General features: G+C 36.0%; 6 protein-coding genes and 1 pseudogene across 6 annotated transcripts; 2 read left to right on the top strand and 5 right to left on the bottom strand.

The window, feature by feature from the left end:
* Window positions 1-2163: 2163 nt before the first annotated feature.
* On the bottom strand, window positions 2164-2964 carry LOC147278857 (uncharacterized). Its single transcript, XM_086252622.1, has 2 exons — window positions 2899-2964; window positions 2164-2762 (listed from the first exon to the last, which is right to left on the bottom strand). The coding sequence occupies exons 1-2, from the start codon at window positions 2902-2904 to the stop codon at window positions 2259-2261; spliced, it is 510 nt and encodes a 169-aa protein (XP_086108748.1). The 5' UTR covers window positions 2905-2964; the 3' UTR covers window positions 2164-2258.
* Window positions 2965-5069: 2105 nt separating this feature from the next.
* Window positions 5070-5898, bottom strand: LOC147278856 (uncharacterized). Its single transcript, XM_086252358.1, has one exon. The coding sequence runs from the start codon at window positions 5788-5790 to the stop codon at window positions 5236-5238; it is 555 nt and encodes a 184-aa protein (XP_086108484.1). The 5' UTR covers window positions 5791-5898; the 3' UTR covers window positions 5070-5235.
* Window positions 5899-12156: 6258 nt separating this feature from the next.
* LOC147278855 (alpha/beta-Hydrolases superfamily protein) lies at window positions 12157-15298 on the top strand. The gene is made up of 7 exons (XM_086250168.1): window positions 12157-12646; window positions 13065-13103; window positions 13291-13361; window positions 13806-13870; window positions 14113-14202; window positions 14325-14417; window positions 14655-15298. Exons 1-7 carry the CDS (start codon window positions 12264-12266, stop codon window positions 15087-15089), a joined length of 1176 nt encoding a protein of 391 aa, XP_086106294.1. The 5' UTR covers window positions 12157-12263; the 3' UTR covers window positions 15090-15298.
* Window positions 15299-17790: 2492 nt separating this feature from the next.
* LOC147278854 (lachrymatory-factor synthase-like) lies at window positions 17791-18176 on the bottom strand (annotated as a pseudogene).
* Window positions 18177-18388: 212 nt separating this feature from the next.
* On the bottom strand, window positions 18389-19071 carry LOC147278853 (lachrymatory-factor synthase-like). The gene has a single exon (XM_086252449.1). It carries the CDS (start codon window positions 18963-18965, stop codon window positions 18474-18476), a length of 492 nt encoding a protein of 163 aa, XP_086108575.1. The 5' UTR covers window positions 18966-19071; the 3' UTR covers window positions 18389-18473.
* Window positions 19072-21623: 2552 nt separating this feature from the next.
* Window positions 21624-22313, bottom strand: LOC147278852 (lachrymatory-factor synthase-like). Its single transcript, XM_086252359.1, has one exon. The coding sequence runs from the start codon at window positions 22230-22232 to the stop codon at window positions 21759-21761; it is 474 nt and encodes a 157-aa protein (XP_086108485.1). The 5' UTR covers window positions 22233-22313; the 3' UTR covers window positions 21624-21758.
* A 3827-nt stretch (window positions 22314-26140) lies between these two features.
* On the top strand, window positions 26141-26820 carry LOC147278851 (Avr9/Cf-9 rapidly elicited protein). Its single transcript, XM_086252469.1, has one exon. The coding sequence runs from the start codon at window positions 26141-26143 to the stop codon at window positions 26780-26782; it is 642 nt and encodes a 213-aa protein (XP_086108595.1). The 3' UTR covers window positions 26783-26820.
* Window positions 26821-27797: the final 977 nt, after the last annotated feature.

The following is a 27797-nucleotide window of genomic DNA, read 5'->3' as shown; positions in this document are numbered from 1 at the left end:
AATTAAATAGTACATGCATAATAATAAATATCACAGACTTAGGAATTTCACAGTGCACACACAAGATTAATAATAAAAGCTTATTCACAAATATAGTGCACTTGATACATTTAATGAAGAAATAACATCACAAGTAATAAAGATAAATTATCACAAGAAAATAAATCACACAACATGACACAAGGATTAATTGTAATATAGTCCAATCATTGGGGAAATAGAGACCTTACCTTAATCTCTTGAGCTCGAGTTCCTTCTTGGTCCGTGCCTATGTGTTCGGGTCTAAAAGTTTAAAAAATATAGTTTAGATATAACTTAATTAGATTTAAATTTATTTCACTCTCTTTTTAAGGAGAGTGTAACTCACACTCTAACTTAGAGGTGTCGGATTGACGCGAAACTTATACCATTGGACTCGTATCGAAAAATAGAGTTAGGAGGGTGAAAATTGGGCAAAAAAGGTCGCCGGAAACAGCCGCACGCGCCACCACGCGCCGGCGGTGCGAGTGGGGTGGCTGGCCGGGCACTGTTCATCGTCACTTTAAACAGCCCCTGTTTTTTTCCAGATTTCCAGTTTTTTTATCTCATTTTTGACTCGACTTCTGACCTATAAAACGTTCACCAAATTGAGCAAACTTATACTTGTTTTAAAGCTCTGCATCACCTCTTTACAACCATATAAAGAACATGAAAAACGGACGGTTAAAACTCAAGTTATAAGGCTCGAAATGAGGCCATACAAACATGCGAATTTTCTGGAAAAATTTCCAGATTTTTTATACTTGTTTGTTTTTCATTTTCCTTCAATTCCAAACCGCAAAACATGTTTCTAAGGCTATAATAAGGCTGTCTACAACCTAATTTTTAGTTTTACAACATAAAAGAAAGGTGTGTAAATAAAATTATAAAACAACAAGTTTTAGAGAAAAGAAAAAAAAAATTTGTTAAGGACACCCATGTTTCCATGGGTTCCTTAAACTCACCTTTCTTTATTCCCTCCTTGAGTTCTATAGAGACTAAAAGCTGTGAATTCCTACAGTAAAGAAAAACCATAGATGACAAAAAGAGATTAGTTTAGGGAAAGTTTAAAGAAAAAAAACTTCTAAGATAAAATTTCAGTTTCTAACCTCTCCTTCTCTAACACTTTCTAGTTCACTCTCCCACTCTCTCTCTCTCTCTCTCTCTCTCTCTCTCTCTCTGTTCTTTTCTCTGTTCAGTTTTTTTTTTTTTTCTTCGTTGCATCCGTAGGTGTGAGCTCTTCACACCAGCCCTCTCTTATAATCCAACTTGTTTGCTGAAATTTGGTTAAGTTCATTGGCTCTCATCATTGCCTAGAGGTGACTCATCCCTCTAAGAAAAATCAAAACCATTGATCAAGGCTTATGTGTATATGTAATTAAGGGGATGGACGTTGGTATTATCTTCAAAGCCATTCAGATTTTTTTTTTTTTTTTTTTTAAGTTGGGCTTTTCATCTCTTGTAAAACAATTGGGCTAAAGCCCAAACTTAGAAGTTTAACCCAAATTTTTAAAGCCCATAAATATTATTATTATTTATTATTATTATTATTATTATTATTATTATTATTTTTTTTTTTTTTGGACATTACATATATGGACTTACATAGGCATTTAGGTGAAATAAGATGTCCGAAATGTCACTCACGTGTGAAGCACGCCAGATTTTCCGTCAATAATTTAAATGACATTAACAATTTAGACTTATTGTTATCGTATTAGAGGTACAAGATTGAAATTGTCAATATTAAAATAACATGACTAAAGTAGGAATTTCATGAAAGTAAAAAGACCAAAAATATCATTTGGTTTAAATTCTTTGATTAGTAAATGTAGAAAAAATATAAATACAAATTTATAAGATTCCGAAGTTAATACAAAACTGAAATTAATTTGCAAAGTGATAACCTAAACACCGAAAGCAATTAAACAAATATAATGTTACTTTTACAGTACTAAAACTGAAATCTCTAAACTTTAACAATTATGAAATTATTCTTATCATATCAGACTAATGCTAGCGAAGGAGGTCAATCCAAATTAAATCAATATAAATGCAAATATGTAACTCATAAATTACTATACAATATTTAATATATATATATATATATATTTCATGCATGTATTTGCTAAGATCAATAGCTACTTTTTTTTTATGGATTTGAGAAATTGAAGAGTCGAATTTGAGACCTCTTCTAACATTGGGAAGAGAAATACAACTAGAACAATAACCAGTTAGTATCAATAGCTACGCCTTCGAACGAGCTGCTTGATTGCGGGCATTAATGGTGGGTCGTTGGAAGTAGTTCTATGGAGGGAGCTTCTTTTTGCTATATCCCTCATGGCTGAGGTTAACGAGAGCTTAGGATTGAGCCTGGTGGTGTTGAATTTCTGGCAAATCTCCCTGTGACCCCTCACTGCTTCTGCCATGCCTAGTGTCTTTGGAGCTGATGATGATGATGATGATGATCTTGTTATAATCTCTTTCACAGCTTCTGAACAAAGCCCACAAACCCAATTCCCTGAAAAGGAGACCTCAACTTCACTCATATAGGCTGGGGTGCATTCCTCTTTGAGCCCACAGCATTCGCATTCTGCTTGCTTCAGTTCCAATACTTCATCAATTTTGGTGATATTGTATTTAGTACTATTGGTACTACTTATATGATCCAATTCCTTCCTATACTTGAGTATTTCAGTAGACACATCAGAGATTGCCTTTCGAAGCCCAGCTTCTTCTTGATTCTACGCATACATGCACACCAAAGAGAGAGATATTAATTGTTAACTTTATGCATGATGATATAAAGTTAATTAAAGAGAGGCAAGCAATTAATTAAAGATATATTGTAACACTGTTAAAGACAACATAAATTATTACCATCATGTGTCAGACAATAATATGATCATGTATTTGTGAAGAGGCTATTAGGAAATAATATATTGTTTCGATATCGGCTGAAGTAGTACAAGATCGAGCTAGCACTTGTTTACGTATTTATATTCAAAATGAGGCTGCAGGGTACTGTGAGTGGCTTACTGGCTTGGGTTGTTTTCACTTTTCATTTGGGGTAAGGATATATAATTAATGTTTTCAAAGAGATTGAATTGAATGCAATAGTTGAGGTAGTTATTACATGTATAGCTTCCAGAAGATTTCCTGCGGTCGCATGCATGCTGAGATAGATCGAGAGAGCACTTTACAGTTTACAGATCGACTAAAATATCTATATTTTAATTTACAGATGCATGTGTAAATATTGCTTTTTCATGCCACTGTTATGCAAATTGCACAACTTGTTGACGGCGGGATCGTGATATTATGGGAACATAGATCTTGCACGTACATATACAAATAATACAATTAACTAAAAAGAAAAAAAAAAAAAAGTAATTGAAACATATATAAGCTGATAACTGATATATGATTCATAATGCAAAGTCCATGGACTTTTAGTCAATTTCCTACTCGTGAGGAATTAGTTCAAGATCGAGCCATGTGCTCATCGATCCGTGAGAGTCTATAGGCTGCTTTAGGACTATAGCTAGAAGCTACGCATCGATCCTTCTTCCCCCAAAAATCAAGGGTGGAGATTTAGAGATATAACAAGTTGAATTTCAACTTAGCAATTTTATATCTCTAGTATATATTATAAAATCATGTCACAGCCTTTACTATTACAAGCTCCATTAAAAATAGGCTTATCAAATATACCCTTCTATAATACAACAATTATTTTGTAACCTACTTCCCTCTATTATTCTGTATTGAAGAATTCAAGCTTAATTTAGGTGATCCTGTGATATATTTTTATGAAGAATTTGGGTTTAGGGCTTTTAATTTTTTATATCATGCATGAACCATCCATTCTACATTTCTACCCGTCCCTTGTAAGCCCACGAAAGAAGTGAAAGATTTTTTGTTAATTTGCGGTCATTAGGATCTGTCACCTTATGTTATAAGTCGTCCCTTATAATTAAACCAACTGCACGGATAATGATAAAACAAAAAAGAAGAAAAAAAGTACATGCAAAATTCATGGTTATGGTCCCCCATCTATACTATATTCACACTGCCAATTGCCATAGCTTTCAAGTTAGCCAAAGACGTGAAGAATCACCATCGCTGGAAAACGAGTGTGGTCCGTGTGGAGAAAAAAAATTTATTACTACTTTAATTATTATTTTCGAGTCATTATTCATTAATCTTTTGATTGCTAAGCTGGGCCATGTTTCCTTTAATTTTGGCCCATACATATGACCTTGGAATATTGTTGTGGGCCATACATATGGGCTTGGAAAATTATTTTGGCCCATCCGGATGCACTTCGTATACCAAATGGCTCAAAACGTGGACACTTGATGGGCCCACTGCTAACAGCCTGGCACTTGGGGTCAGTGCAATTGACTTCGGCCCGTTTTGGAATGAATCACACAATTAACATGTAGATTTTTTTTTTGGGGGTTAAAATCATAAGTAGAATTGCAAAGACGGCACCAACACAAGGGTTTGTCAAGAACAAGGGCATCGTGGTGTGTTTGGGTGTGAGAGAATGTCAAATATAAGAATCTCACACTGCGTAGAAATGGGTTCGATTATGAGTTTGTATGGGTATGTAAGCAACATTATTTAACAAGTTAGTCTTTTGAATTGAGTGACAAGCGGTTAGCCTATAATACTCTGTAAAAATTAAAAAAAAAAATTACGGTTAAATTCTAAAACAAATTATTGATCATTTATCTTAAATGGTGAATGCTACCACGTCCACATTCCTTGTGATTGAGACAATGAGTAATAGACTTAAAACAACCTCCAAGTTCATTCATTAGTTTATAACTTATTTGATTACACATAAATAAGACAATAAACAGACATGACTATGCTCAATTTTAAGCAAGCTCTTGCTATCCTAATAGGCCTACTCTATTAGAGGAGGTTGTAAGAACCAAGTACATGTAATGTAGAAAGAAGAACAAGAACTTTGGCCAAAGGTAGTTAATTAAGTACTAGCAGTAGAAGCTGACTAGGTGAGCAGTAATCATCAACAAGATGAGATGGTTACATTAGTTTTTTGTAAATGGGATTTTGGTCTTGCTATGCCTGCAACTGCAACTCTGCAAGTACCCTTTATCCCCTTAACTCTGATGGGCTAGTTGCATTGTACTTTGGCACCAACTAGCAAGCTAGAGAAAAACGAATGCCTAGTCAAATGATAGATTACATGTTTCCTAGTGGAATGCAACTGGAGCTCCTTCCAATGCCTGCAGGGCCATTCTTTTGAGCACTTTTATTATCTTTAGGAGTCATAGATTTGGCCCTACTAAGAGTTCTCGAACTCTTCTTCAAAATCTCTTTGATGGCCTCAGCCTGGTACAGAACAGGGTATGCCCTGCCAAGCCTATTGAACTTGACACAAGCACTCATATGCTCAATCACAGCCTCTTCTCTTTTGCCTCCATTCTTGTCCATCTCTTCATTCACAGCTTCTGCACACAACCCACAAATCAACTTCCCCGAAAATTGGCTGCGGACTCGGTTTATGTACTCACTGGTGCACTCCTCGGACATCCCACAGCACTCACACTTGGCATCCTCAATCTCTGAGATGGGTGGGAGCTCATGCTTGGCATCAATGGCTTCTTTGCTGCTGCTGCTGCTTAGTTGCATTGAGATGTCGGATATGGTTCTTTGAAGACTCCCCATTGACATTGACATACTTGGTGGCTTGGAGGAGGAGTAGGAGCCAATGTGGTTTACTCTGTTTGGTGCCATGATCGAGGGTGAACAAGGATGAAAATTAATGTTGAAATTGGGACTTTGAGTCTCAGAGATATATGGAAACTTTGAAATTGAGTTTGATCAAAATCTATGGGCCTGTGTTGTGATTTATATAGGTATCTTTGTGTTCACTATAGACAAGAAAGCAAATGTATGTGAATACACATGTAATCTGCAGTAATTAATGAATATGTGACAGAGAGACAGAGAGAGTATCCAGAATAAGCAAGATTTTTCATGAAGTATTGAAAGCTAATATCCCTTTTCTGTTTTGTTGTTTTCTTTGAAAACTGAAATGCAATACTATTATTATTTATTTATATAGTTCAGTTATATATATCCTCTCGTTTTTTTGGTGGGATCTTATTGTTACTACAAAATATGAAATTAAAGTGGTTGGGAAGCATGAAAATTTATATACAATAAGAAAAAAATGATGCTCTAAATTAGTCTAAAGTCTAAACCTTTTGAAAAGTAATTGTTTCTGCAGAGAGATTTTTTCTTTGCTAAGTCCAAGAAACAAACATAAATTGTAGGAATACATTGAACAATAGTGTACACCAACCATGAAATTAAGTTAATTCTTACTTTTTATTTCGTTTTCAGTATTGGGATTTGGGGGAACAAGATACAGTGTTAGAAAATGACTTGTACTGTTTTGTTGTCTGAGATATATACATATAGTACAATATTAGAGATTGATGTAAAGAACTCTCTAACTTCACGAGAAACATAACCAACCATGCATGTGAAAGAGGGTTGATGGACTAGACACCAAGTATCAGAAAAGTGATCATAAATCACATGTATCTCGGAGGGAGATGAAGAGAAAGCAGCTATATGCATGGCTGTCAGTAACAGAAGCTTTTTAGTGTTTTTGGGAAGCACTTTTGTGAAGTGACCCTTTGGTCAACTTTGTGAATTACGTAACGTAGGTAAGAACTTCATTCCCAATTAAGATTGAGCTGTGGGTTCATTTAACTTGATGACAACAAAAGAAATTTCCCTCAACAAAAATGATCTGGCTCCTCCTCTTTTGTGTAATCTTCATTTCAACGTAATAACTTTTTTGGATCTCACCTAGTCACCTCAAACCCAATTAAGATTTCTTGAATATACTTCACTTAGTGATCCACTCTAGCAATTTTCTCAAAACCACTCCACCTATTGAGAAATTGTTGAACTGTGGATTCTAATACTATTTATTAGGCGTCCATGTCTTTCGAATCCCATGTTGTTTCACCTATAAGATTACCTCATATTGAGTTTTATCTCAATAAAACAAAAAAACAACTAAGGCTTGTGCTTTTGGAGATGAATCACATGATCATATGTGTCTCATATGTTATATACAATAAGAGATAGATAAATTTTAGCCCGTGCGTTTATATTTCACTGAGTAAAGATGGACATGAGCCAACATCAAAAATTTTTGGACCAATGACGAAAGTGATCCATCATCCAACTATTTGAGAATGGGCCGGCCCTATATTGGCAAAGACCAGGCCTAACGTTCTTTACCAAAGGTCCTTAAACCAATGAATTATATAATTTGGGATTTAAATACAGATTAAAAATTAAAATCTTTAATATTATTGAAGAAAAAAAGGACTTATGGAAGATTATAAGACACGATGTGGTGTGTTGCAATGATTCGTCAACGAATATGTGTCATTTTTGGCTTGTGATCTATAATTTGTTGAGATTCATATATATATATATATATATATTTCAATAATATTATACATACCAAATTAATTTGTTTACATCAGTGGGATATAAATTTCAACTGATTTGATTCAATCAAAAGAATCGTGTTTGAAATTAATAAGCAATAAATGACTTGGCATTGTAGGTCTTTTCACATCCAATTCCTGAGAAACGGACAAGAATTATGGAGTTTCATATTCCACAAGTCTAGTCTCTTGAAATTATTATACTTTAGTTATTTAAAAAAATAGGTTTTAGATGAAGACTAAGGGTGTTTAAAAATTTATAAGAAAATTATTTTAATTCATAATAAAGTTTTTTATTTTTTTTTTGTTACAAAGGGAGGCCAAGGAAAGAGGCCTAGAGGGGATAAGGGGGGATTAAAATCCGGTGAGGTGGGGGGCAGCACAACTGCTTGGCCAACTGGCCTACCCCAAGTCCTCCATAATAAAGTCTTTTTAATGTATAAGAAAATTATTTTAATTTATAATAAAGTTCTTTTAATTTATAAAAAAATCATTTTAATTCATAATAAAGTCATCTTCTGATTTGAAGGGTATTTCCTTCCTAGGGTGTAGAATGAGTTTTGTAGAAGCTTTATGTTAGGTTTTTAACTCCGGGACTGGAGTTAAAATCTAACATAAAACCGTCAAAGAAGAAAAATAGAAAGATTTAATTAAAAACCCTAAATCACTACCGGTCTTAGTCTAAGAAAGACTCATAAAATAGACCGAACTCTAAATTTCCCTAATCATTATCATATGGATAGTCCTCTTTCATTTTTTATTTTTTATTTGCAAAAGAAATTAAACTCCAAATTGTCTCATAAATACTTTTACTAAGCATAATTTTCCAACTTTTCCAACTTATTACAAAAGAAGTTTGAGATATTTGTAATTTTGTATACATATAGGATTATCTCAAAGAATAAGGAACAAAATTAATAATTTAATACCACACAAAAATGTTATCCTACGCTAACGAAGATCAATAATTCAAGATGCTTTTTTTCTTTTCAAACCCCATTTTGGTGCTTTTTCCCTTTGATTACGTATTACCAAATCTTAGTCAAGACTAGTCAATCGTATTTTATGCTTGCTAGCTCTTCTTTCATTACTAATATAGAAAATGTGTCACTATTGATAATTACATGTACCAAAAACATCGTCTTCATAGACTTTTGATTAATGAAGAAGAGCAAGAATTCCTGTTGCTACTATTTGTGTCCTTACTCTTTGAATTTACATATTTGCATTCATAACGATGCCTACAAGCAAAACAGCCAACATTTTAGTTTTAAAGGTAGTACTTAACTATTAAATACTAACGATGTCGCATTTGTTTCCTCAAAAATAGTCCAAATATTTGCAGAGGTACTACTGAGGTAGTGTTGCTGTTACAAAAGATTTATGATTTGTGACAACAAAACATGGTGTCACAAAATTTTATCTCCAAAATTATGTTTCGGTTCTTTTATATTTTCTCTTTCATTAAAAGATAGAAATAAATGTTAATGACCATTCGGTCCAGTTGCTCAGTGTATACATATAGGCATTCAAATGGTATCATATAATTTATAGGCATTAAAAAAGAAAGTATATGTACAGAATGAGACCCCCCATTCCTCTGATTTATTCTTGGTCCTTCGATTTTCCGGTCAAATAAAAGAAAGCGTATAGAATAAAAAAGTAATTAATTTGTAACATTAAAAAGACGGTGGTATGAAAATAATGAATACTAAAACAACAGAGTTTTGACCGAGTTCATCATTTTCAAGCTCCCTACGAACTGGTTATATACTTATATGATTACATGGGAGGGGGTGTCAATAAATAAAGATAGAAAGTCAAGAGATTGATTTGGTAAATTCCAGTTCGATTATTTTGTGATGTCAATCATATCATAAGCCTTTAAGACGAAATAAAAAAAGGGGCAGATACGACTCATTCAATGATTCAAATGTCCCAAAATTTAGTTCTTTTTTCGTTATCAATAGTAGAGATTTTCATTATTTAATAATTCATCGATATTATCCCGCACTATATTTATTTAGCAACGTCAATTGATACTATTAGATTGTACGGTTGTACCTATTTAAATTAAATAAATAAATTTTTAAAACAGCCTAATTTTAATAAATAATATAAACAAATTTTGAAAATTAAATTTAGTGGACATTGTAACCAGAAAAATAAAAATTCAGTCGTCATCGTACTCATCCATAGATGATGTCTTTGTCCTAAGAAACACGTGTCAGGATCTCATCGACGGGAATTCAGAGGATTGTTAGGCTAGAATTATGCGTCCATGCACGCTTACGTGGAAGGCTCAAAGCTTAGTGGTTAGTAGTCACCTTGGCATCATAAATTCTCCTCTCTAGCAATTTGCGTGCATGGGCTTGGCTTGAATTGACAGCTAATTTTTTTTATTTTTTTTAATTTGGGAAGAGGAATTTGAATTTACAACCTCTACTAAGCGAAGCGAACTGCTAAATTCATGGCTCTAAAGAAGTAGAGTGATCAATATTCTAATTTTATATTTTGCCTATTTGGTTAATTTCTACAATAAATCCATCATAAAGTAGAATTCATTTGTATATGTCGGTTTTTGTCTCTATTTAAGAGATGATACATGTAAAAAAACAAATGTAATACTGATAATATAAAAACTGTCTACTATAAAAAAAATTTGAATTAAAATAAGTTATAAGTCTGAACTCATCTAATCTACAAATGAAAATTCAAAATTTCCCCATCAATGTTTGACTTTTTTTTTTCTTTCTTAATTACCTATTTTACATTATTTACTTTACTTGTACATTGATCTTTTTTCAAAATGTTGTACTTGTATACAAAGAATAAAATTTCGAGTTTCGAAGAAATTTTGACGGAAATTTCGAATATTTTTAAATTTCGATAGAAATTAGATGAAAATGACGGAAATTACTATCAAAATAAAGAAATTTTGAATGAAACTTTACCATATGTTTATTTAACATATTATCTACTTAATTGATAAAAAACATTGAAGAAATCAAATTATATAGTAGGTTTCATGTAATATAAGGTGAATATAATGCGCGCTGGAGCAAATACTGTTAAATAAAATTAGTATAATGAATAAACAAAATTACTATATTCTTAATTTATACTGTATAATTTAATTATACACTAAAATCTAAATCCTAATACTCTATATATTCTATATACCCTAATACTCTTTATACTCTATAATCTATATATTAAATCTTATATACTCTATATTTTTTAGGATCTTAGGTTTTAAGCTCTTTAGGATACTTTTAATTATTTTTTTATATAGAAATGTATTAAAGTTTAAAGTTTAAAATAACTAAAAGAAATCTCAAACCTTTTTTTTCTTTTTTCCAATTGCCCAAAGGCCCCAAACCCCTCATCTTTTTTTTTTCTTTCCTTACTTTTTTTCCCCGTGCCTCTCTCTTCAGTCTTTTTTATATTTTTTTTCTTTCCTTTCGTTTTTCCCGTGTCTCTTACTTAGCCAAGCTTTGTCTTCACTAAGTATAACAACCCAAATTTTGGCTTATGGTAATTTTGTTACTTAAATTTTTCAAATTTGTTTTAAGGTTTGTTTAAAGGAATTATAAATTTCTTTAAATTTATTTTAACTAACTTAGACATTTGGTTGTGGTTCTAGAGCTTAGTTGCGTGGAAATGAATTTTAGAAAATGAAAATTCAAGAATTTGACGATTATTATTTTTTTTCAGAATTAAATTATAAGAGTAGGATTTTGCATAATTTTTTTGAAAGCAATTTGACTATTTTGAGGTTATAGGAAATTAGTTTTCATCAATACGAGTTCGTAGAATTTTTCGGTGAATTATTTGGAGTCTCAAGCTATTTTTGGTGAATTTTTGAAGTTGGAGAAAATAGAAAATATGAAAATTTCAATAATTTCGATAAATTTCGATAAATCTCGACGAAATTTTTCCGAAAAATTATTAAACATGTATTTCGATTTCGACACCCTAAAAAAATGAAATTTAATTCCTTACTTGTATATGATACATCAGTAGTGCTAGATATTCTATATTTTTATATTATAATTTTATACCACCTTATGTGACAACTTACATAGCATTCATATATTGAACACTAAAAAAAAAAATTAAAAATTTTTTTTTTATTCAATAAAATAATAACACAAATGGTATTAAAATATGATAATTATAACATTATTCATAATATATCGGATTCTTGGGAGCCAAACCAAAGTATATGATTGCGCGCCTTGAACTCCTTAATTCCCCAACTGCCTTCTCTAAAAATTAAAATTTGGACGTAGACCATAAACGAACCCCAAATCTCCTACACACCTAACTCCAGTCCCCTTCCAACCCCACCCAATACCGTCACTCCACGCCACCCCCAGCCGAAATCTCCCAACTAAAAGTTCACCCATCACCTCTTGATAACCAATCAAACCCCACCACGTCACCAAACACGCAGCGAAACGACTTCTCCTTCACTCCTTGTCATCCCCGCTTCCATCTGGGCCCATAAGCGGGACCCGCAAGAATTGACAGCCCAGATTGACCGCTAAGATTTCGGAGAGGACAAAGCATAATAAGCATTATTATTTATTAGCCCAAATTATAAAAACGCGCAAAAACTTGTGTTTGTCTCTCTCTCGCTCTCTACTCTCTTTCCTTTTACATTTCCACTGCATTTCCTTCGATTCTCTCAAAACCATTCTCTCTCTCTCTCTCTCTTACTCTGCCATGTCGGGGGCGGAGATGGAGCAGCTGACGTCAGGGGCGAGCAACCGCATAATCCCGATCCTCAAAACCCTAAGGACCTCCATAATTCTTGTCCACACCTTCATCCTCTCGGTGCTTCTCTTCCTCCTTCCCCGCCGCCGTCGCCGCGGCCTCTCGGACTCGCTCCTCGACGCGCCGTCGCCGCTCTCTCAATCTTCGTCGAAGAAGCGAAAATCGGCATGGAGGAGGGAGGAGGAGGACACCCTGAGACGGAGAGCCTTGGCTGAGGACTTCAGCACCGGCACCGGCGACTGCCGGTGCCGCTGGAGCACCTTCTTGTTCTTTGGTGCCAGAAACAACGCTCTCTTCTGCCGGTCCTGGTTGCCGGTCTCCGGTAATTCGAGGTCAAGTCTGAATTTTCTATTTTGCATTATTTAATGATTTTGTTTTAATCGTTGTTTTATTTTCTGATTTTCTGGGCTTACTTTATTAAAATAATAAGCTGGAATTTTGTGGCCCATTTTTCGTTTTAATTTTCGAAGAACTGCTTGGTTCTTTGCTTGGGGAAAATATGCACATGATGGTTGTTTGTAATATATATATTTTTTTCTGATAAACTGTGGCACACCCCAGGGAGTTACACTAGTGACTACACGAAAGGAATAAGGGGCTGTGTGGTGCTGGTTTTTTGTGGTTTTTCTTCCTTCCACGCTTCTTTAGCATGTACAGTTTAGCGTTTCTTGATGTGTTGTTTTCATTCTGTATTGTATGGCCTTCAGAAATTTGTGCTGACTGCTGAGTGCTTTGGGTTTGTAATTGCAGGAGTATTTTGGTCATCCTACATGGGCTGAATGAGCACGGGTAAGACTGTTCAACTCAATTTTTGACATGGTCGTACCATTTCTAGCTTACCCATTTTTTTTTTCTCCTCAAAAGAAAAAACCCAGTAGATTCTGGAGTTTATTCTTTCTCTATTTTATGATTTTTCTTTTTTCATGTTGAATATTTTTTTAAAATATATGATTTGTATTTTTACCTTCATTTGCAGTGGAAGATATGCTGAATTTGCAAAGCAGCTAACCTCATTCAACTTTGGAGTATATACAATGGATTGGATAGGTAGCTTCACTTTTGTTAGATCATAGTCATTTTAGCTCTTCCACTTTTATATCCAAAATGAACATCAGTATTTTAAAATTTGAATGTGGTTTCCACAAGAGAGGGAAACAGAGAGTTTCAAACATGTTCAATTGCTTAAGGAGTAAATTTGAGAACTTTGGGAAGCTATTTCATATTTTTGTAGACTGTCAGAACTTTGTGCTTTGCAAAAGGTGAAAAAAAAAGGAGTCCTCTGTATCAAAATTCATTCTCTTTTGCATTATGTGTGTGAACATTTTGAGGATTTTAGGGACAATCTTTTTTGCATTATGCTAGGAGCTTATGATAGAAATCTGAATGTCAAATTTCAAGATCTTGTTACTGACATCAATAATCTTTTATCTTCTTCGAATGATTTCATAAGTAGATTGCATTTGTAATATTGTATTGTTCCCTTTGTGGTAGGTCATGGTGGCAGCGACGGATTGCATGGATACGTTCCTTCACTTGACCATGTTGTTGCTGACACTGTAAGTTCAGCTGCAATTTTTCCAATTTATTATATAAATCATGCATTTCCACTCAACTCAGAACATACTTTCATCTCAATATTTAGGATTCTCTCTATAATGTAACATCATTCAACTATGTAGGCAGGAACATATTTTTCCTCATCTTTTTGTTTCATACTAAGCCATGTCTCTCTTCTTTTAAAATCCTATTTATGGTGAGCCTGAAGTTTTAACAGTTTTTGATCATCCTCTTTTAATAGGTTGCTCTCTTGGAAAAGATTAGATTAGAGAACCCAGGAGTACCATGCTTTCTCTTCGGTCACTCAACTGGAGGAGCTGTGGTTTTGAAGGTAAGGCATTAAAAATCCATTGAGTGCCCAGCTTATTTGATTTTTATTTATCGTTCAAATTGCTTAACCTCTGTGTTGGCTACCTTTTAGTTTATCATTCAAATTGCTTAATTTTTGTGTAGGCGGCTTCCTCCCCTCAAATTGAAGGAATGCTTGAGGGTATTGTACTGACCTCACCAGCTTTACGTGTTAAGCCAGCACATCCAATTGTTGGGGTATGTTCTTTGCTTCCTCACAGATAACATATGAATTATGATATGTTGAATGCTTCAGTTAGGCAATTTTTTCTTTCCCTTGAGAAGTGAGAACTCCTTAAACCTGTCTTAAACCTTACCATTAACTAATTTGTATTCTGGTTATGGGTGAAATGTTGTCTGATGTCAATGGCATTTTCACTGTTCAATTGATGATTGCTTACATGTTACAAATAATTTTCTGATGTCTTAATGTAGGCTGTGGCTCCACTTGTTTCAATGGTTGCTCCCAAGTTCCAGTTTAAAGGTGCAAACAAAAGGGGCATTCCAGTTTCAAGAGATCCTGCAGCATTGTTGGCCAAGTATTCTGATCCCCTGGTCTACACAGGGCCAATAAGGGTCCGAACAGGCTATGAGATATTGCGCATCTCCTCTCAATTGATGCGGAACTTTAAGTTTGTGACTGTCCCCTTCTTTGTTCTTCATGGAACTGCTGATAGAGTCACTGATCCACTAGCCTCCCAGGATCTTTATAATGAGGCAGCATCCAAGTACAAAGACATAAAGCTCTATGATGGTTTCTTGCACGACCTTCTCTTTGAACCTGAACGTCAAGAGATTGGACAGGATATAATTGACTGGATGGAGAAGAAATTAAGTGTTGGCCACAGAGATGTGAACAACCTACCATGAATTACTTCCCCCACTCCCCCCCTCATTCCAACAAGAAGTCATCGGATGCGAATCCGATCCCCGTTTTTGAAGCAGTTAGGCCATATTCAGTTACGTGTAATTTAGATGTTAAAAGTTATTTACGTGTATGTGGTTTGCCTGCCACCACCAAAATGTGTATTCAACAGATTGAAATATTTATATAGTGGCTTGTGAGTTGTGATCTACAATATGGTGTCGTTTTAATTTTGTCCTACCGGCTACCGTTAATATGAAGACATGAAGACGAATAGACGATGCTGGGGAGAGCAAAGTACATTCTCTAGTCATATCATATAGATCAAGATAGGCTGAATGCAATGAGTTTTGTCTGGGCTACCTTTTTTAATGGGCCATTCATTTTCTTTGAGCCCAAAGACGATAATGATAGATGCCGATAGACTGTAGAGTATCCTGTGTATGTTTATGGGTCCTTGAGGAGGGGAGGGGGGGGGCCTATTCAGACCATCCAAAGCCAATAAGTTGACCATCTTCACAATTATTTGCTCATTTTGCCCCTGCATTAAAAAAAAAAAAAAACTCATTCTCCAATTTTGGCAGGCCACCCCTCCCCGCTGCCAGCGCAACCTCACCGCCTGTGCGACCCCACCCCTCCCCTTCGCCGGTCGACCCCACCCCTCCCCATTGCCGGCGCGACCCACCCACCCCGATCTCCCTTGTCTTTCTCTCTTCCCTCTCTCTGCCTCCCTCCCTCATCGGACCACCATGGGTGGCCGGCGTGACCCCTGATCTGGAGGTCTATGGGGTCGCGTCGGCCACCCATGGTGGTCTGGTGAGGAAGGGAGACAGAGAGAGGGAAGAGAGAGAGAGACAAGGGAGATCGGGGGTGGGTGGGTCGCGCCAGCGATGGGGAGGGGTGGGGTCGCACCGGCGGCTGGGAGGGGTGGGGTTGCGCTGGCCACCCATAGTAGTTCGGTGAGGGAGGGAGGCAGAGAGAGGGGAGATCGGGGTGGGTGGGTCGCGCTGGCGATGGGGAGGGGTGGGGTCGACCGACGAAGGGGAGAGGTGGGGTCGGGCGGACGATAGGGAAGGGGTGAGGTTGGCCAGCGGCGGGGAGGGGTGGCCGGCCAAAATTGGAGAAATAATTTTTTTCAGGAGAATTCAGAGACAATACCATTGGATTCTTTTTCTTTTTATTTGATGACTTGAAAGTTCAAAACAACCCTTCAAGTAGCAGTGAATATTGGGCTACCCAACCCAAATATCAAAATGGATTAATGTCATTTTACTCTCCAGACTATTACACATGTATCAGTTTACTCCCCAAACTTCTAATTTGGAAAATTAAGGACCCTGACTTTTTCAATGTTGCCAATTAAGGTTATTCCGTCAATTTATACATTTTTCATCTAAAATGTCGAGATGATCAAGCAAAATTTAGCAAGAAATAAAAAAGGAAAAATGATGCATGAGGAAAAAATGATAAGATCTAATTGGAAGGGACCATTTTGCCCTCAAAGATTTGGATAAAAAATGTGTAAATTGACAAAAGAACCTCAATTGGCAAAATTGAAAAAGTCAGAGTCTTTAATTTTCCAAATTAGAAGTCTGGGGAACAAACTGATACAAGTGTAATAGTCTGGGGAGCAAAATAGTATTAATCTCATATCAAAATAATCAAAGAACTAGCACATAAGAGTATTATTATATTACTAGCTCTGAATTTCCAAGTGAGGGCTGCTATTTGCACACCCCTAAATTTCTTTTTGCACACCCTTCCTAAAAGAAATAAAAAAGATCAAAGGGAAAAGACTCTTCTCTCCTTCTCTCACTCAAAGCCCAATTCCATTTTCTCTCTTTGCACACCCCCATCAACAGAAAAAAAAAAACAAAACAAAACAAACACTAGCCAGCCCATTTCCCTCCCTCACCCCGACCAAAAAAAACACACACACCAGCCCCGACTCCCAACTCCGCCGGAAACATAATCAACGCCGGCGTGGTGCTTTTGGTTTCGGCACCGTCGCTGGTTTTCTGGGTGGTTGGTGGGTGTCTCGTCTCCTGGTTCGCCGACGAACGCCACCGGGCTGAGGAGATCGAGTTGCAGCGAAGGTTCGGTGGGTGGCTACCGAAGGCAACTCGAAGGTTCGGTGGGTGGCTGCCGAAGGAAACCGCCGGTTTCGGCGGATGGCTGCCGAACGAAACCCGCAGGTTTCGGCGGATGACTGCCGAACGGCCTGCGAAGCTCATCCTTTTGGCTGGCACTGCGGCGTGGTCGTGTAAGCTGGGCAAAGTGAGGTTGGGCGTTGGCGGCATGGTCGGGCGTTGGGGCTGTGCGAGCTTGGCATGGTGGTGGGCGTGGCTGTGCGAGCTGGGCAGAGCGGGGTCGGGTGTCGGCAGCGTGGTCTGGCGTTGGGGCTGTGCGAGCTTGGCATGGTGGTGGGCGCGGGGAGGGTGGTGCAGCAGGAAGGAGAGAGAGAATGAGAGGGTGGTGCAGCAGGGTGGCGCATGCAGGGGGGTGGTGCTGCGCCGGTGTGTGTTGACAGAGAAAGAGAGAAAGGGAAGGAGAGAGAGGGAAAGAGAAAGATGGGGTGTGTGAGTGTGTAATGAAATGAGGGTATTTTGGTAATCGGTTAAGTGTGTGTTGAGAGGTTTTGAATTTGAGATGAGTGTGTGGGGTGTGTAGGAGAAAAAAAGAAGAAAAGGGTGTGCAAAAAGAAATTTAGGGGTGTGCAAATAGCAGCCCTCTTCCAAGTTCACCCTCCATTTTCCTAGACATGGACGGCAACCCCACCTGATATTTCCTCACCAAATCATCAAGCACCCACCCTCCACCGGATCAACAGTGAAGGACCACTCAATCACGCACCCATCTTGACCATCATGAACAACCCTGACCGTTGATACATATGACTTGAATCCAATGTTACTGTCCACGATCTCATAGCTCAAACTACGTTCACCATCATTCACGGCTATTAATATTTCCTTGCACCAGCTGGTGAGGGTGTCATCACCGTTGGATGGGATTGAGGACCCAGAACAGTATCTGATGCAGCCGGGCTCACCGTTGGTCCCGTGGATGCCATTCATTTGCTTTGGGCCCATAGACGAAATGACAGGTGCCTAGTAGACTGTAGTATCATACTATCATGATGTTTATGTTTATGGATCATTACTCACTAGTAGTAGAAATTAGAGACTCAATCGTCAATGCCACATTGGATTCTCTTTCGTCATTCAATGACTTGAAACGCAATATTCAAATAGTTGACAAATATTACAAAATCTACCACTCTTTTTCCCACGCATTCACGCATTCACGCATTCTTATTTTTATAATAATACGACTACAAATAAAAGTCAAATAAAAACACACAACCCAATAAAGCCAAGAGTCAACGTTCAAGCGGTAGTAGACAGAAGAGCATCCTCCACCTTGTTTGCTATAAATTGAAGAGAAGTTTTAACATGAGATTGCAAATCTTCCAATGTCATGCTCTCGATCGGATCACAAACAAATGACCATTCGATCTTACACCCGCTGCTGCCATCACCGTTGATCGGAACTACTTGCCATGTTGCAACAAAACCCTTAAACCCCATGTTACTCTCAATGACCTCGTAGCTCAAACACCGTTCGATCGGATCGATCATCATCAGCTTCTCTTTGGCCCATTTGATGGTCGTCTCATCATTGTCAATCGGAGGACTGGCGCAGTAGCGAACTAGACCAGGTTGGCCGGGGACTCCCTCCACTTGGCGACACGTGTCAAGGTGTGGGAACCACTTGGGCAAGTTGCAGAAATCGGCCACGAGAGGCCAAACCTCTTCGGCTGTTGAGCCTTTTAGGTCGGCAGAGGTCTTGCCTTCCCATTTTGATTGTGTAGCTTCCATGAAGAAAGAAACAAAGAAAAAGAGGGATGTGATGAAATGAAGAACGCTCACTACAACAACAAAAGAGATTCTTCCATTCTTTATATATGTGTAATTGGGTCATGAAATGAAAGTTTGCTTTGGATGAAAGAACAAAGTGGCTCATGGGATTTACCAAAACAACCTCATCATTTATATTCATATCTTACGTACATACGATTGGTGCTCAAGTGGGAAATTCATAAATTTGGGATATGCTAGTTGGCCAACTTTAAGGTGGTGTTCACAATTGGGATTTTGATAGGTTTTAAAAAATTCAAAGAAATCTGGGTGTTTTTAATTGAAAGTTTTAAAGATCTCAAAGAAATGTAGATATTTTTAATCAGGAGTTTTAAATCTTTTAAAAAAATATAAGTATTCTAAAAAACTTATAGATTTCAAAGAATTTCATTAAGTGATGGATTTTGATCAAATAATAATGGCCATAAGAAATCTAGTCCTTTTCTTTTAGATTTTGATCGATTATATGAAAGTCAATAAAAATTCATAAAATCCATAAAAATTGTAAACTTCTTTAAAATTCATTAAAATCCTAATTGGGAACACCCTTGAAGTTGTGCGGTTGTGCTTTAAGAGAATGCCAAATCCAAGCCGTTGATTATGTCACATTTTTTTTCTTTTTCATTTCATCTTGTTTTTTTAGTATGAATGAATCAAAAATATGATGGTAAAGACAACAACTATTATTATTTTGATATGTTTTTTAGATCTAATTGAATATTTTTATTAATCATAAATAAAAAATATTTAATTGGCGTGACTTCTTGGGGACCTGATTGGTGCCTACCAGAGAGAGTATCGGTGTCTTAAATGAGTCCCTCATACAAATAGCATGCTCACACATTAAACTAAACTAAATAACATACCAAAACAAAAAACTCAAAAACTAGTACATACGAGTATTAATTATAGAGAGACTTAGAGTTCAATTCATTTTATGAACTTTTCTTAGACTAAGACTGGTAGTGATTTAGGGTTTTTAATTAAGTCCTTTTATTTTTCTTCTTTGATGACTTTATGTTAGGTTTTAATTTTAAGACAAAATCTCGTAGTTAAAACTTAACATGCAGCTTTTACAAAGCCCACTCTACACCATAGGAGAGGAAATACCCTTCAAATCGGAAAAAGATTTTATTATTAATTAAAAAGATTTTCTTATAAATTATTAGGAATTAAAAGAATTTTCTTATAAATTTTAAAATACTCATGATCTCCATCTAAAAATTATTTTTCTAAAAAACTTAAGCCTAATTATCTCTTAATTATATTACTAGCTCTAAATTTTCAATTTCACCCTCTATTTTCTTACGCATGGACTACAACCCCACATCACAAATATTCAATTTGATCCATGTGATTTGATAGAGAGGTTCAGTTTTGGACCAAAAAAGAAAAAGATACCAGTGAGGGACATGGACTTAAATGGACTCACAAATTTTATTTTTGTTTTTTTATTATTAAATTGGACATGCAAATGGTCCTGCGTAAGCCTAACGTGTACAAATTTAATTTTCTTCCGTATGTTTCTAAATTAAATGCATTAGAATAATGGGGCAAATGAAAATTTTATACCAAATATTAAACCTACAAATTAAATGTGTTTATTAGAACAAGTGGCAACCATACAGAACTTCAAATTTAAAAATTGCTACAAGCCATCGGTTTTTTTTCTAACGTAGAATGAAATAGCGGGATATAAGACAATGTCTGACTTATGTATCACATAACATTCCAACTATATTATAATAGTATTTTACATTCTTTATTAATTCTGTACTTTCCGTAATTGGTAAGTTTTTCTCTTATCTCACTGGTCGGGCCCTCAATTGAATGGGCTTGGAGAAATTTGAAGTCCATTGGGCAAACATGGGCATGAATCCTAGGCCCAACTAATTTCATGGACCGGCTTGATCTTGGGAAGAATTAGACGGTTTGGCCCGGCCTAACTATAGTATGCCATACACACATATTATTACGTAGAGTTAATTACACCTCCTCAAATTTATCGTCTTTTCACATACACTCTCTAGGATTTCAAAAATTACATATACACTTCATGAGGTTTCAAAACTATTGCATATAATTCTCTACAAGAGAAAAAAAAAATAAAAAAAAATTATTTGCATTGAGGTTGGACCTTATACCTTGAGTAATTTTATTAGGCCATTTAACCCCTTAGTATGCTTTTTTGCATAATTTCTTATAATTTTTCATCTCACTATAGGGGGTTATATGCAACAGTTTTAAAACATCAGGGGGTGTGTGTAATTAGTGAAATTCCAGAAGATGTATGTGAAAAGATGATAAATTTCAGGTGATGTAAGTGTAGTTAACTCTTATTATGTACTCATTATGTCTGCTTATCTATGACTTTGTTTTGGAAAAAGGCAACTCAAATTTGTTACGGTCCTGCGTAAAGATGACCATGTAGAAATTTAATTTTTGTTGTCAATACCACATTGGATTCTTTTTTGTCATTCAATGACTTGAAACGCAACATTCAAATGGTTGACAAATATTACAAAATCTACCACTCTTATTCCCACAAATTCTTATTTTATAATAATACGACTAAAATTAAAAATCAAATAAAAACCCAATAAACGATCCATTGCATAGTGCATACTCAATAATTAATACATAAACGTACATAAACCGATAAACGTACAAGCCAATACTCAATAATCAAATAAAAAGCCAATAAACGATCCATCGCATACTCAATAATTAATACATAAACGTACAAGGCAATACTCAATAATCCTCCATCTTGTTTGCTATAAATTGAAGAGAAGTGTCAACATAAGATTGCAAATCTTCGAATGTCATGCTCTCCATCGGATCACAAACAAACGACCATTCGATCTTACACCCGTGGCTGCCATCACCGTTGATCGGGACTACTTGCCATGTTGCAACAAACTCCTTAAACCCCATGTTGCTCTCAATGACCTCGTAGCTCAAACGCCGTTCGATCGGATCGATCATCAGCAGCTTCTCTTTGGCCCATTTGATGGTCGTCTCATCATTGTCAATTGGAGGACAGGCGCAGTAGCGAACCAGACCGGGTTGGCCGAGGACTCCCTCCACTTGGCGACACGTGTCAATGTGTGGGAACCACTTGGGCAAGTTGCAGAAATCGGCCACCAGAGGCCAAGCCTCTTCGGCTGTTGAGGCTTTTAGCTCGGCAGAGGTCTTGCCTTCCCATTTTGATTGTGTAGCTTCCATGGAAGAAAGAAACTAAGAAAAAGAGCGATGTGATCAAATGAAAAAAGCTCACTACGTACAACAACAAAAGAGATTCCTCCACTCTGTATATATGTGTAATTGGGACCATTGGGTCATGAAATGAAAGTTGGCTTTTGATAAAGAAAAATGTGGCACGTGGGATTTACCAAAACAACCTCATCAGTTATATATTCATATATTACATACGAATATATGATTGGTGCCCAAGTGGGAAATTCCTAATTTTGTGGGATATGCTTTATTAAAATATTTAGCTGGAATTTTGTTGCCCATTTTTCGTTTTAATTTTCCAAGAATTGCTTGGGGAAAATATGCACATGATGGTTGTTTGTAATATATTATTATTATTATTTTTTTCTGTCATTCAGATAAACTGTGGCACACCCCAGGGAGTTACAGTACTCAGAAATTTGTGCTGAGTACTTTTGGGTTTGTAATTGCTGGACTATTTTGGTCATCCTACATGGCTGCATGGGCTTAATGAGCTCGGTAAGACGGTTCAACTCAAATTTTGACTAGTCCGTACCATTTCTAGCTTACCCACTTTTTTTTACTCCTCAAAAGAAAAAACCCAGTAGATTGTGGAGTTTATTCTTTCTTTATTTTATGATTTTTCTTTTTTCAAGTTGAATATGTTTTAAATATATGCTTTCTATATTTGCCTTCATTTGCAGTGGAAGATCCGAAGATATGCTGATTTTGCAAAGCAGCTAACCTCATGTGCAACTTTGTAGTATATACAATGGATTGGATAGGTAGCTTCATTTTTGTTAGATCATAGTCATTTTCGCTTTTCCACTTTTATATCCAAAATGAACATTAGTAGTCAGTATTTTAAAATTTGAATGAGGTTTCCACAAGAGAGGGAAACAGAGAGTTTCAAACATGTTCAATTGCTTAAGCAGTAAATTTGAGAACTTTGGGAAATCCAAACCTACGGTTTTATTTGCCATCTCTGTGCCAAATCCAAGCCGTTGATGATGTTACATTTTTTATCTTTTTCATTTCATTTCATTTTTTTAGTCTGCACGAACCAAAATATGATGTAATGCCCCAACTATTATTATTTTGACATTTCTTTTAGATCTAATTGAATATTTTATACCAAATATTGAACCAACAAATTAAATGCATTAGGGCAAAGTGGCAACCATGCATATAACTTCAAATTTGTAAATTGCTTCAACCCCATTTATCGGATTTGTTTAACAGAGAATGAAATTGGCGGACTAATGCGAGATGTAAAACTCATGACTAATATTCAAATAGTATCTCACATTCTAAATGAATTCTTTATTTTTTCGTAATTGGTAAGTTTTTCTCTAATCTCACTAGTCAGGCCCCCAATTGAATGGGTGTGAATAAATTTGAAGTCCGTTGGGATAACATGGGCATGAATCCTAGGCCCAACTCATTTTATGGACCGGCTTAATCTTTGGAAGGGACCAAATTTTAATTAGACTAACCTTTTGAACGTTAGAGGAAGATAGATATTGATTTGCAATGTTGATAAACACAAGTTGAGAATACGAGTCTGGTCATTGACTCATTGGTGAAGAAATTTCAATAAAACTGGAAAAGAATACAAAAGTAGCTTTTATAACCTTTGTCCCATTAAATATAAAAGTAGCTTTTTCTTTTTCTTTTTTTTTTTTCCCATTAATTCAGGAGAATAGGGCCGAATCTTTTATGTTGTCGCCCCTCAAATGTTTGGATATAAAGTAAATCGTTTATGTTATAATCATGACAATACTTGTAGGAACAAAAAGAAGGTGATCATTCTTCAAATATTCATATACAGAAGTTTTGAATCTTTAAATTTCCACATTTAATTGTAATTCACTTGTGGCTATGGAATCTGAGGTTTCCATCTCACAAGTCGGCATCTGAATATTTTATGGCCATTTAAGCTAGCCCAATATCACTTCTGGATGGAAGTTAATGCGTAACAAGTGAAATTAATATGTGGGATGTATGCCATCTATATATGGAAGCCATAACTTGAAATAAAATTCCACCTAACAAATCAATACCAAGACCGATACCACTGTCATTTCCAACCTACCACTATTAGGGATTATTCAATAAAATTCCGTCACCAACAAAACCCACAAATGACCAACCAAATTTTTTTATGTTAGGATCCCATTAATTTCCCACCTTGATAAAAGAAGATGAATCTTGAGTCAGTAAGTATATGAGGTTTTTGGACACATTTCCTTTAATCAATTCGTTTTTTAGGGCAAATTCTACTTATGAGTTCATATCAATTGGTTTCAGGGCATATTTCACCACAAAACTAGGCTGCAGCCCACAAAAGAAGTGACCTATAGGGCTATAGACTGAATTAAAATGAACATTAATATTATATATAAGCATAAAAAAAAACTAACCTATAATAGAGATATGAGCTGACTTGACATTTCAAAAGATAGTTTTTATTTTGAAATTGAAGAACGACTTCCATTGTTTCTCTTACTTCTGATGAAGAGCCATATAACCAGAAAGGGAGCACAAAACTAAATAAGGAACGAAGCACAAGAACCCCAGTCACATATGTTGCTCCTGCTTATGATTCTTCAGAGGACGAACATTTGTATCTAATCCGTATCTCACCCCTAAGATGATAATTCCAACACTTCTTCTTCGACTGTTTTTTTGGTCGAATCTTCTTCTTCGACTTTAGGTGAGGTCCATTGCGCCTTAAACAATTAAGTAAAATAACGGATGGTATCCTAGCTACTTACTAGCTATCATCATGATCAAATCCAATACTTAAATAAAATAATTAAAGTATTTGATTTGCCTTAATTTTTCGTTTATGAATTCGAAAGTACAAGATAATGTAGGGCTAAAGAAATACTTTCACCTAACTAAAGTTGCCACAAAACGGATAGCTAGCCATTCATTTTTAACTTTCTACTCCTTGTAGTACCCCACTATTATTGGCCCATTATCAGTATAACTAAGTAGCTTTAGGTTATTGACTTTTGTCACTTCCTTGTATATAATATTAAGAAAAATTTAGAATTTAGTCTATTTTATGAGTTTTTCTTAAACTAAGACCAGTAGTGATTTAAGGTTTTTAATTAAGTCATTTTATTTTTCTTCTTTGGAGTTAAAACCTAACATGCAGCCTCTACAAAACCTACTCTACACCCTAGGAGGGAAAATACCCTTCAAATCAGGGAAAGACTTTATTTTAAATTAAAAAGATTTTCTTATAAATTAAAAGAACTTTATTATAAATTAAAAAGATATTTTTATAAATTATTATGAATTAAAAGAATTTTCTTATAAATTTTAAAATACTCTCGATCTCTATTTAAAAACTATTTTTCTAAAGAACTTAAATCTAATTATCTCTAATATTAATATATGACCGTCGCTTAAAGCAATCATTCAATCAAAAACATATGAACGGCTAGGATATTTAGAGAGGCACAAGATTGAAATTAATTAATGGGGACATTACTATTAGACGGATGGCAGTTACTTTGGGATCGACATTAAAAACTAATTAATTAAAGCACACTAGTTTGTAGGGACAACGTATGCAAATTAACAAAGAAGAAAAACCCAATAAGAATATTGTAGAAATTAATATAGAAAAGAAAAAGAACAGCACAAAACAAAAAGCAATCATTACACATTGTATGTTATACTTATCGGCATTAATAAAAATACAATCTTTAACCTTTAGCACATTTTGTTTTATTTTATAAAAAAAAATATAGTAAAATAAATAATATTTATGGCCCCATTCTACATTGTTGGCCCTTTAAATATATTCCCATCTTCATCCTTCCCTCACAAAACCATAACCTCCATCTTTCTCAAATCTCTAAGTTCTTTAGCCTCTGAGAGTTGTATCTCTAAGCACAAAAATGGAAGAGCCTACTACGCCAGTTATAGCCAAGAAATTAAGCAACATGGTACGTCTAATCTTGTTCACCTTACAAAAGGGTGTGTCGAAGAAGAAGCTAAAGATGATGAAACGTGGCAAGATCCTAGGCAAGTCCTTGAACGACTTCGTGCTCCGCCACCACACCACGCTCAGCTGCCGCTCCATGCACGACGTCCACGTGTCGTTCGTGTACCCGCTGGAGTACGAGTTCAGCTGCAGCAGCAGCCCACCGCGCCAGACGTACGCTCCCTGCCACGTCAGCGGGCGCAGAGGCCATAATAATAATTATCATCTTAACAAGCAGCAGTCGCGGCGGGCCGTTTACGTCCCCATGATGTGCGAGAATGTGTTGGGAAGTGTAAACGGCATTAAGAAGGTGTCGTTTTGTGGCGGTGATGTGGCGGAGCCTTCGCCTATTGTTCGGCGCGTTAGGATAGCGGCGGAGCAGACGCCGATTGTGCGGCGCGTGAGGATAACGGAGTGGGAGCCTCTGTTCCCGTTTAGTAGTGATGAGGAGGAGGAGGAGGAGTACCATGTGGACAAGGCAGCCCAGGAATTTATTGACAAGTTTTATCGGGAGTTAATGTTGCAAAAGTGGATGGCAGCAGATCGCTACAGCTGACGTGTGCCCACGAGTCATAATGTGATCTGAGCCGCTGTTAAAAGGTGGTACAGTCTGTAACCCTAACGATGCGTTGTTTGAAGGTGTAATTAGTGAAGTAATTAATTAGGAACTCCTGCTTTCAATATTGTACAGTTTAAGACTCGGAACGTTAGAACCCTTGCTTTTAATTATTTTGTGAGTGTTTGGCTTTGAGAAGGTAAATTGTGTAAGGTAGATGGAAGAAGCTTCTTCCAAATTCTATGGCGCATATATGGTCTCTAGCTGTAGCTCTCATGCAAATTGCAACTTAATTAATTAATGAGTGGCATATAATGATGATCGAAAACATGCTTCTTGGGATTCGATCCCTTTGTCCGTGACCCTTTGGGAAGTCTTGGAGCAGTATAAAGTAGAAACTGCACTTTGAATGGTAGCAATCATCCTTGCAAGGGTTCCAATGATTCTGCACTTATGGTGTCTAAAACGATCACACTCGCACAGCACTTCGGACTAGGCTAGCTACTAGCATAACTTGTGGCCACAATGACCTAATCATCAATCATCGGATTTGATACTATTTGTTGGACACACACACCGGCATCAACTCACTACTAATCTAGTCTAAAACCGAGATTATCTTTAACTTAATTGCTCAAATCCAATAATTAAGTTTCAGCCAAGCTTAAAGAATATTTTTCACATGTGATTTTATCTTAAAAGTCATTATGTATATATGGAATTTAATCTTAAGAGATCAATAGTCTTAGCTTATATTTCCACCTATTTTTCCTATTTTTTCCACCCCTTATTAAATTTCAAAAATTAGTGTAAATAATGATAGTTTGATAAAAAATGTTGATTAATTGTTGTTCTCATCTTGAGTCACTTAATATGCACCCCCCTATTATATTTTTACACTCCGTATTATATTTTTAAAATTTTAATATAGTGTAAAAATAAGATGATAAGTGAGAAAATAAGACTTAAGGATGAGAATATATATAAGCACTCATTATAAATTGCATGTTATGTT

The sequence above is a fragment of the Dryas octopetala genome, chromosome 7 (assembly GCF_963921425.1).
Source record: "Dryas octopetala chromosome 7, drDryOcto1.1, whole genome shotgun sequence".
NCBI classification, from domain to species: Eukaryota; Viridiplantae; Streptophyta; class Magnoliopsida; order Rosales; family Rosaceae; genus Dryas; species Dryas octopetala.
This window is presented reverse-complemented; position numbering and strand designations above follow the sequence as displayed.

What these genes read in the sequence shown, in the direction of transcription:
- LOC147278852 (XM_086252359.1), bottom strand. Translation starts at nt 22,232, where the DNA reads ATGGAAGCTACACAATCAAAATGGGAAGGCAAGACCTCTGCCGAGCTA.
- LOC147278855 (XM_086250168.1), top strand. Translation starts at nt 12,264, where the DNA reads ATGTCGGGGGCGGAGATGGAGCAGCTGACGTCAGGGGCGAGCAACCGC. An exon ending in CCGGTCTCCGGTAATTCGAG is followed by an intron (nt 12,647 to 13,064) that starts GTCAAGTCTGAA and finishes TTGTAATTGCAG; the next exon opens with GAGTATTTTGGTCATCCTAC. An exon ending in CAGCACATCCAATTGTTGGG is followed by an intron (nt 14,418 to 14,654) that starts GTATGTTCTTTG and finishes GTCTTAATGTAG; the next exon opens with GCTGTGGCTCCACTTGTTTC.
- LOC147278856 (XM_086252358.1), bottom strand. Translation starts at nt 5,790, where the DNA reads ATGGCACCAAACAGAGTAAACCACATTGGCTCCTACTCCTCCTCCAAG.
- LOC147278851 (XM_086252469.1), top strand. Translation starts at nt 26,141, where the DNA reads ATGGAAGAGCCTACTACGCCAGTTATAGCCAAGAAATTAAGCAACATG.
- LOC147278853 (XM_086252449.1), bottom strand. Translation starts at nt 18,965, where the DNA reads ATGGAAGCTACACAATCAAAATGGGAAGGCAAGACCTCTGCCGACCTA.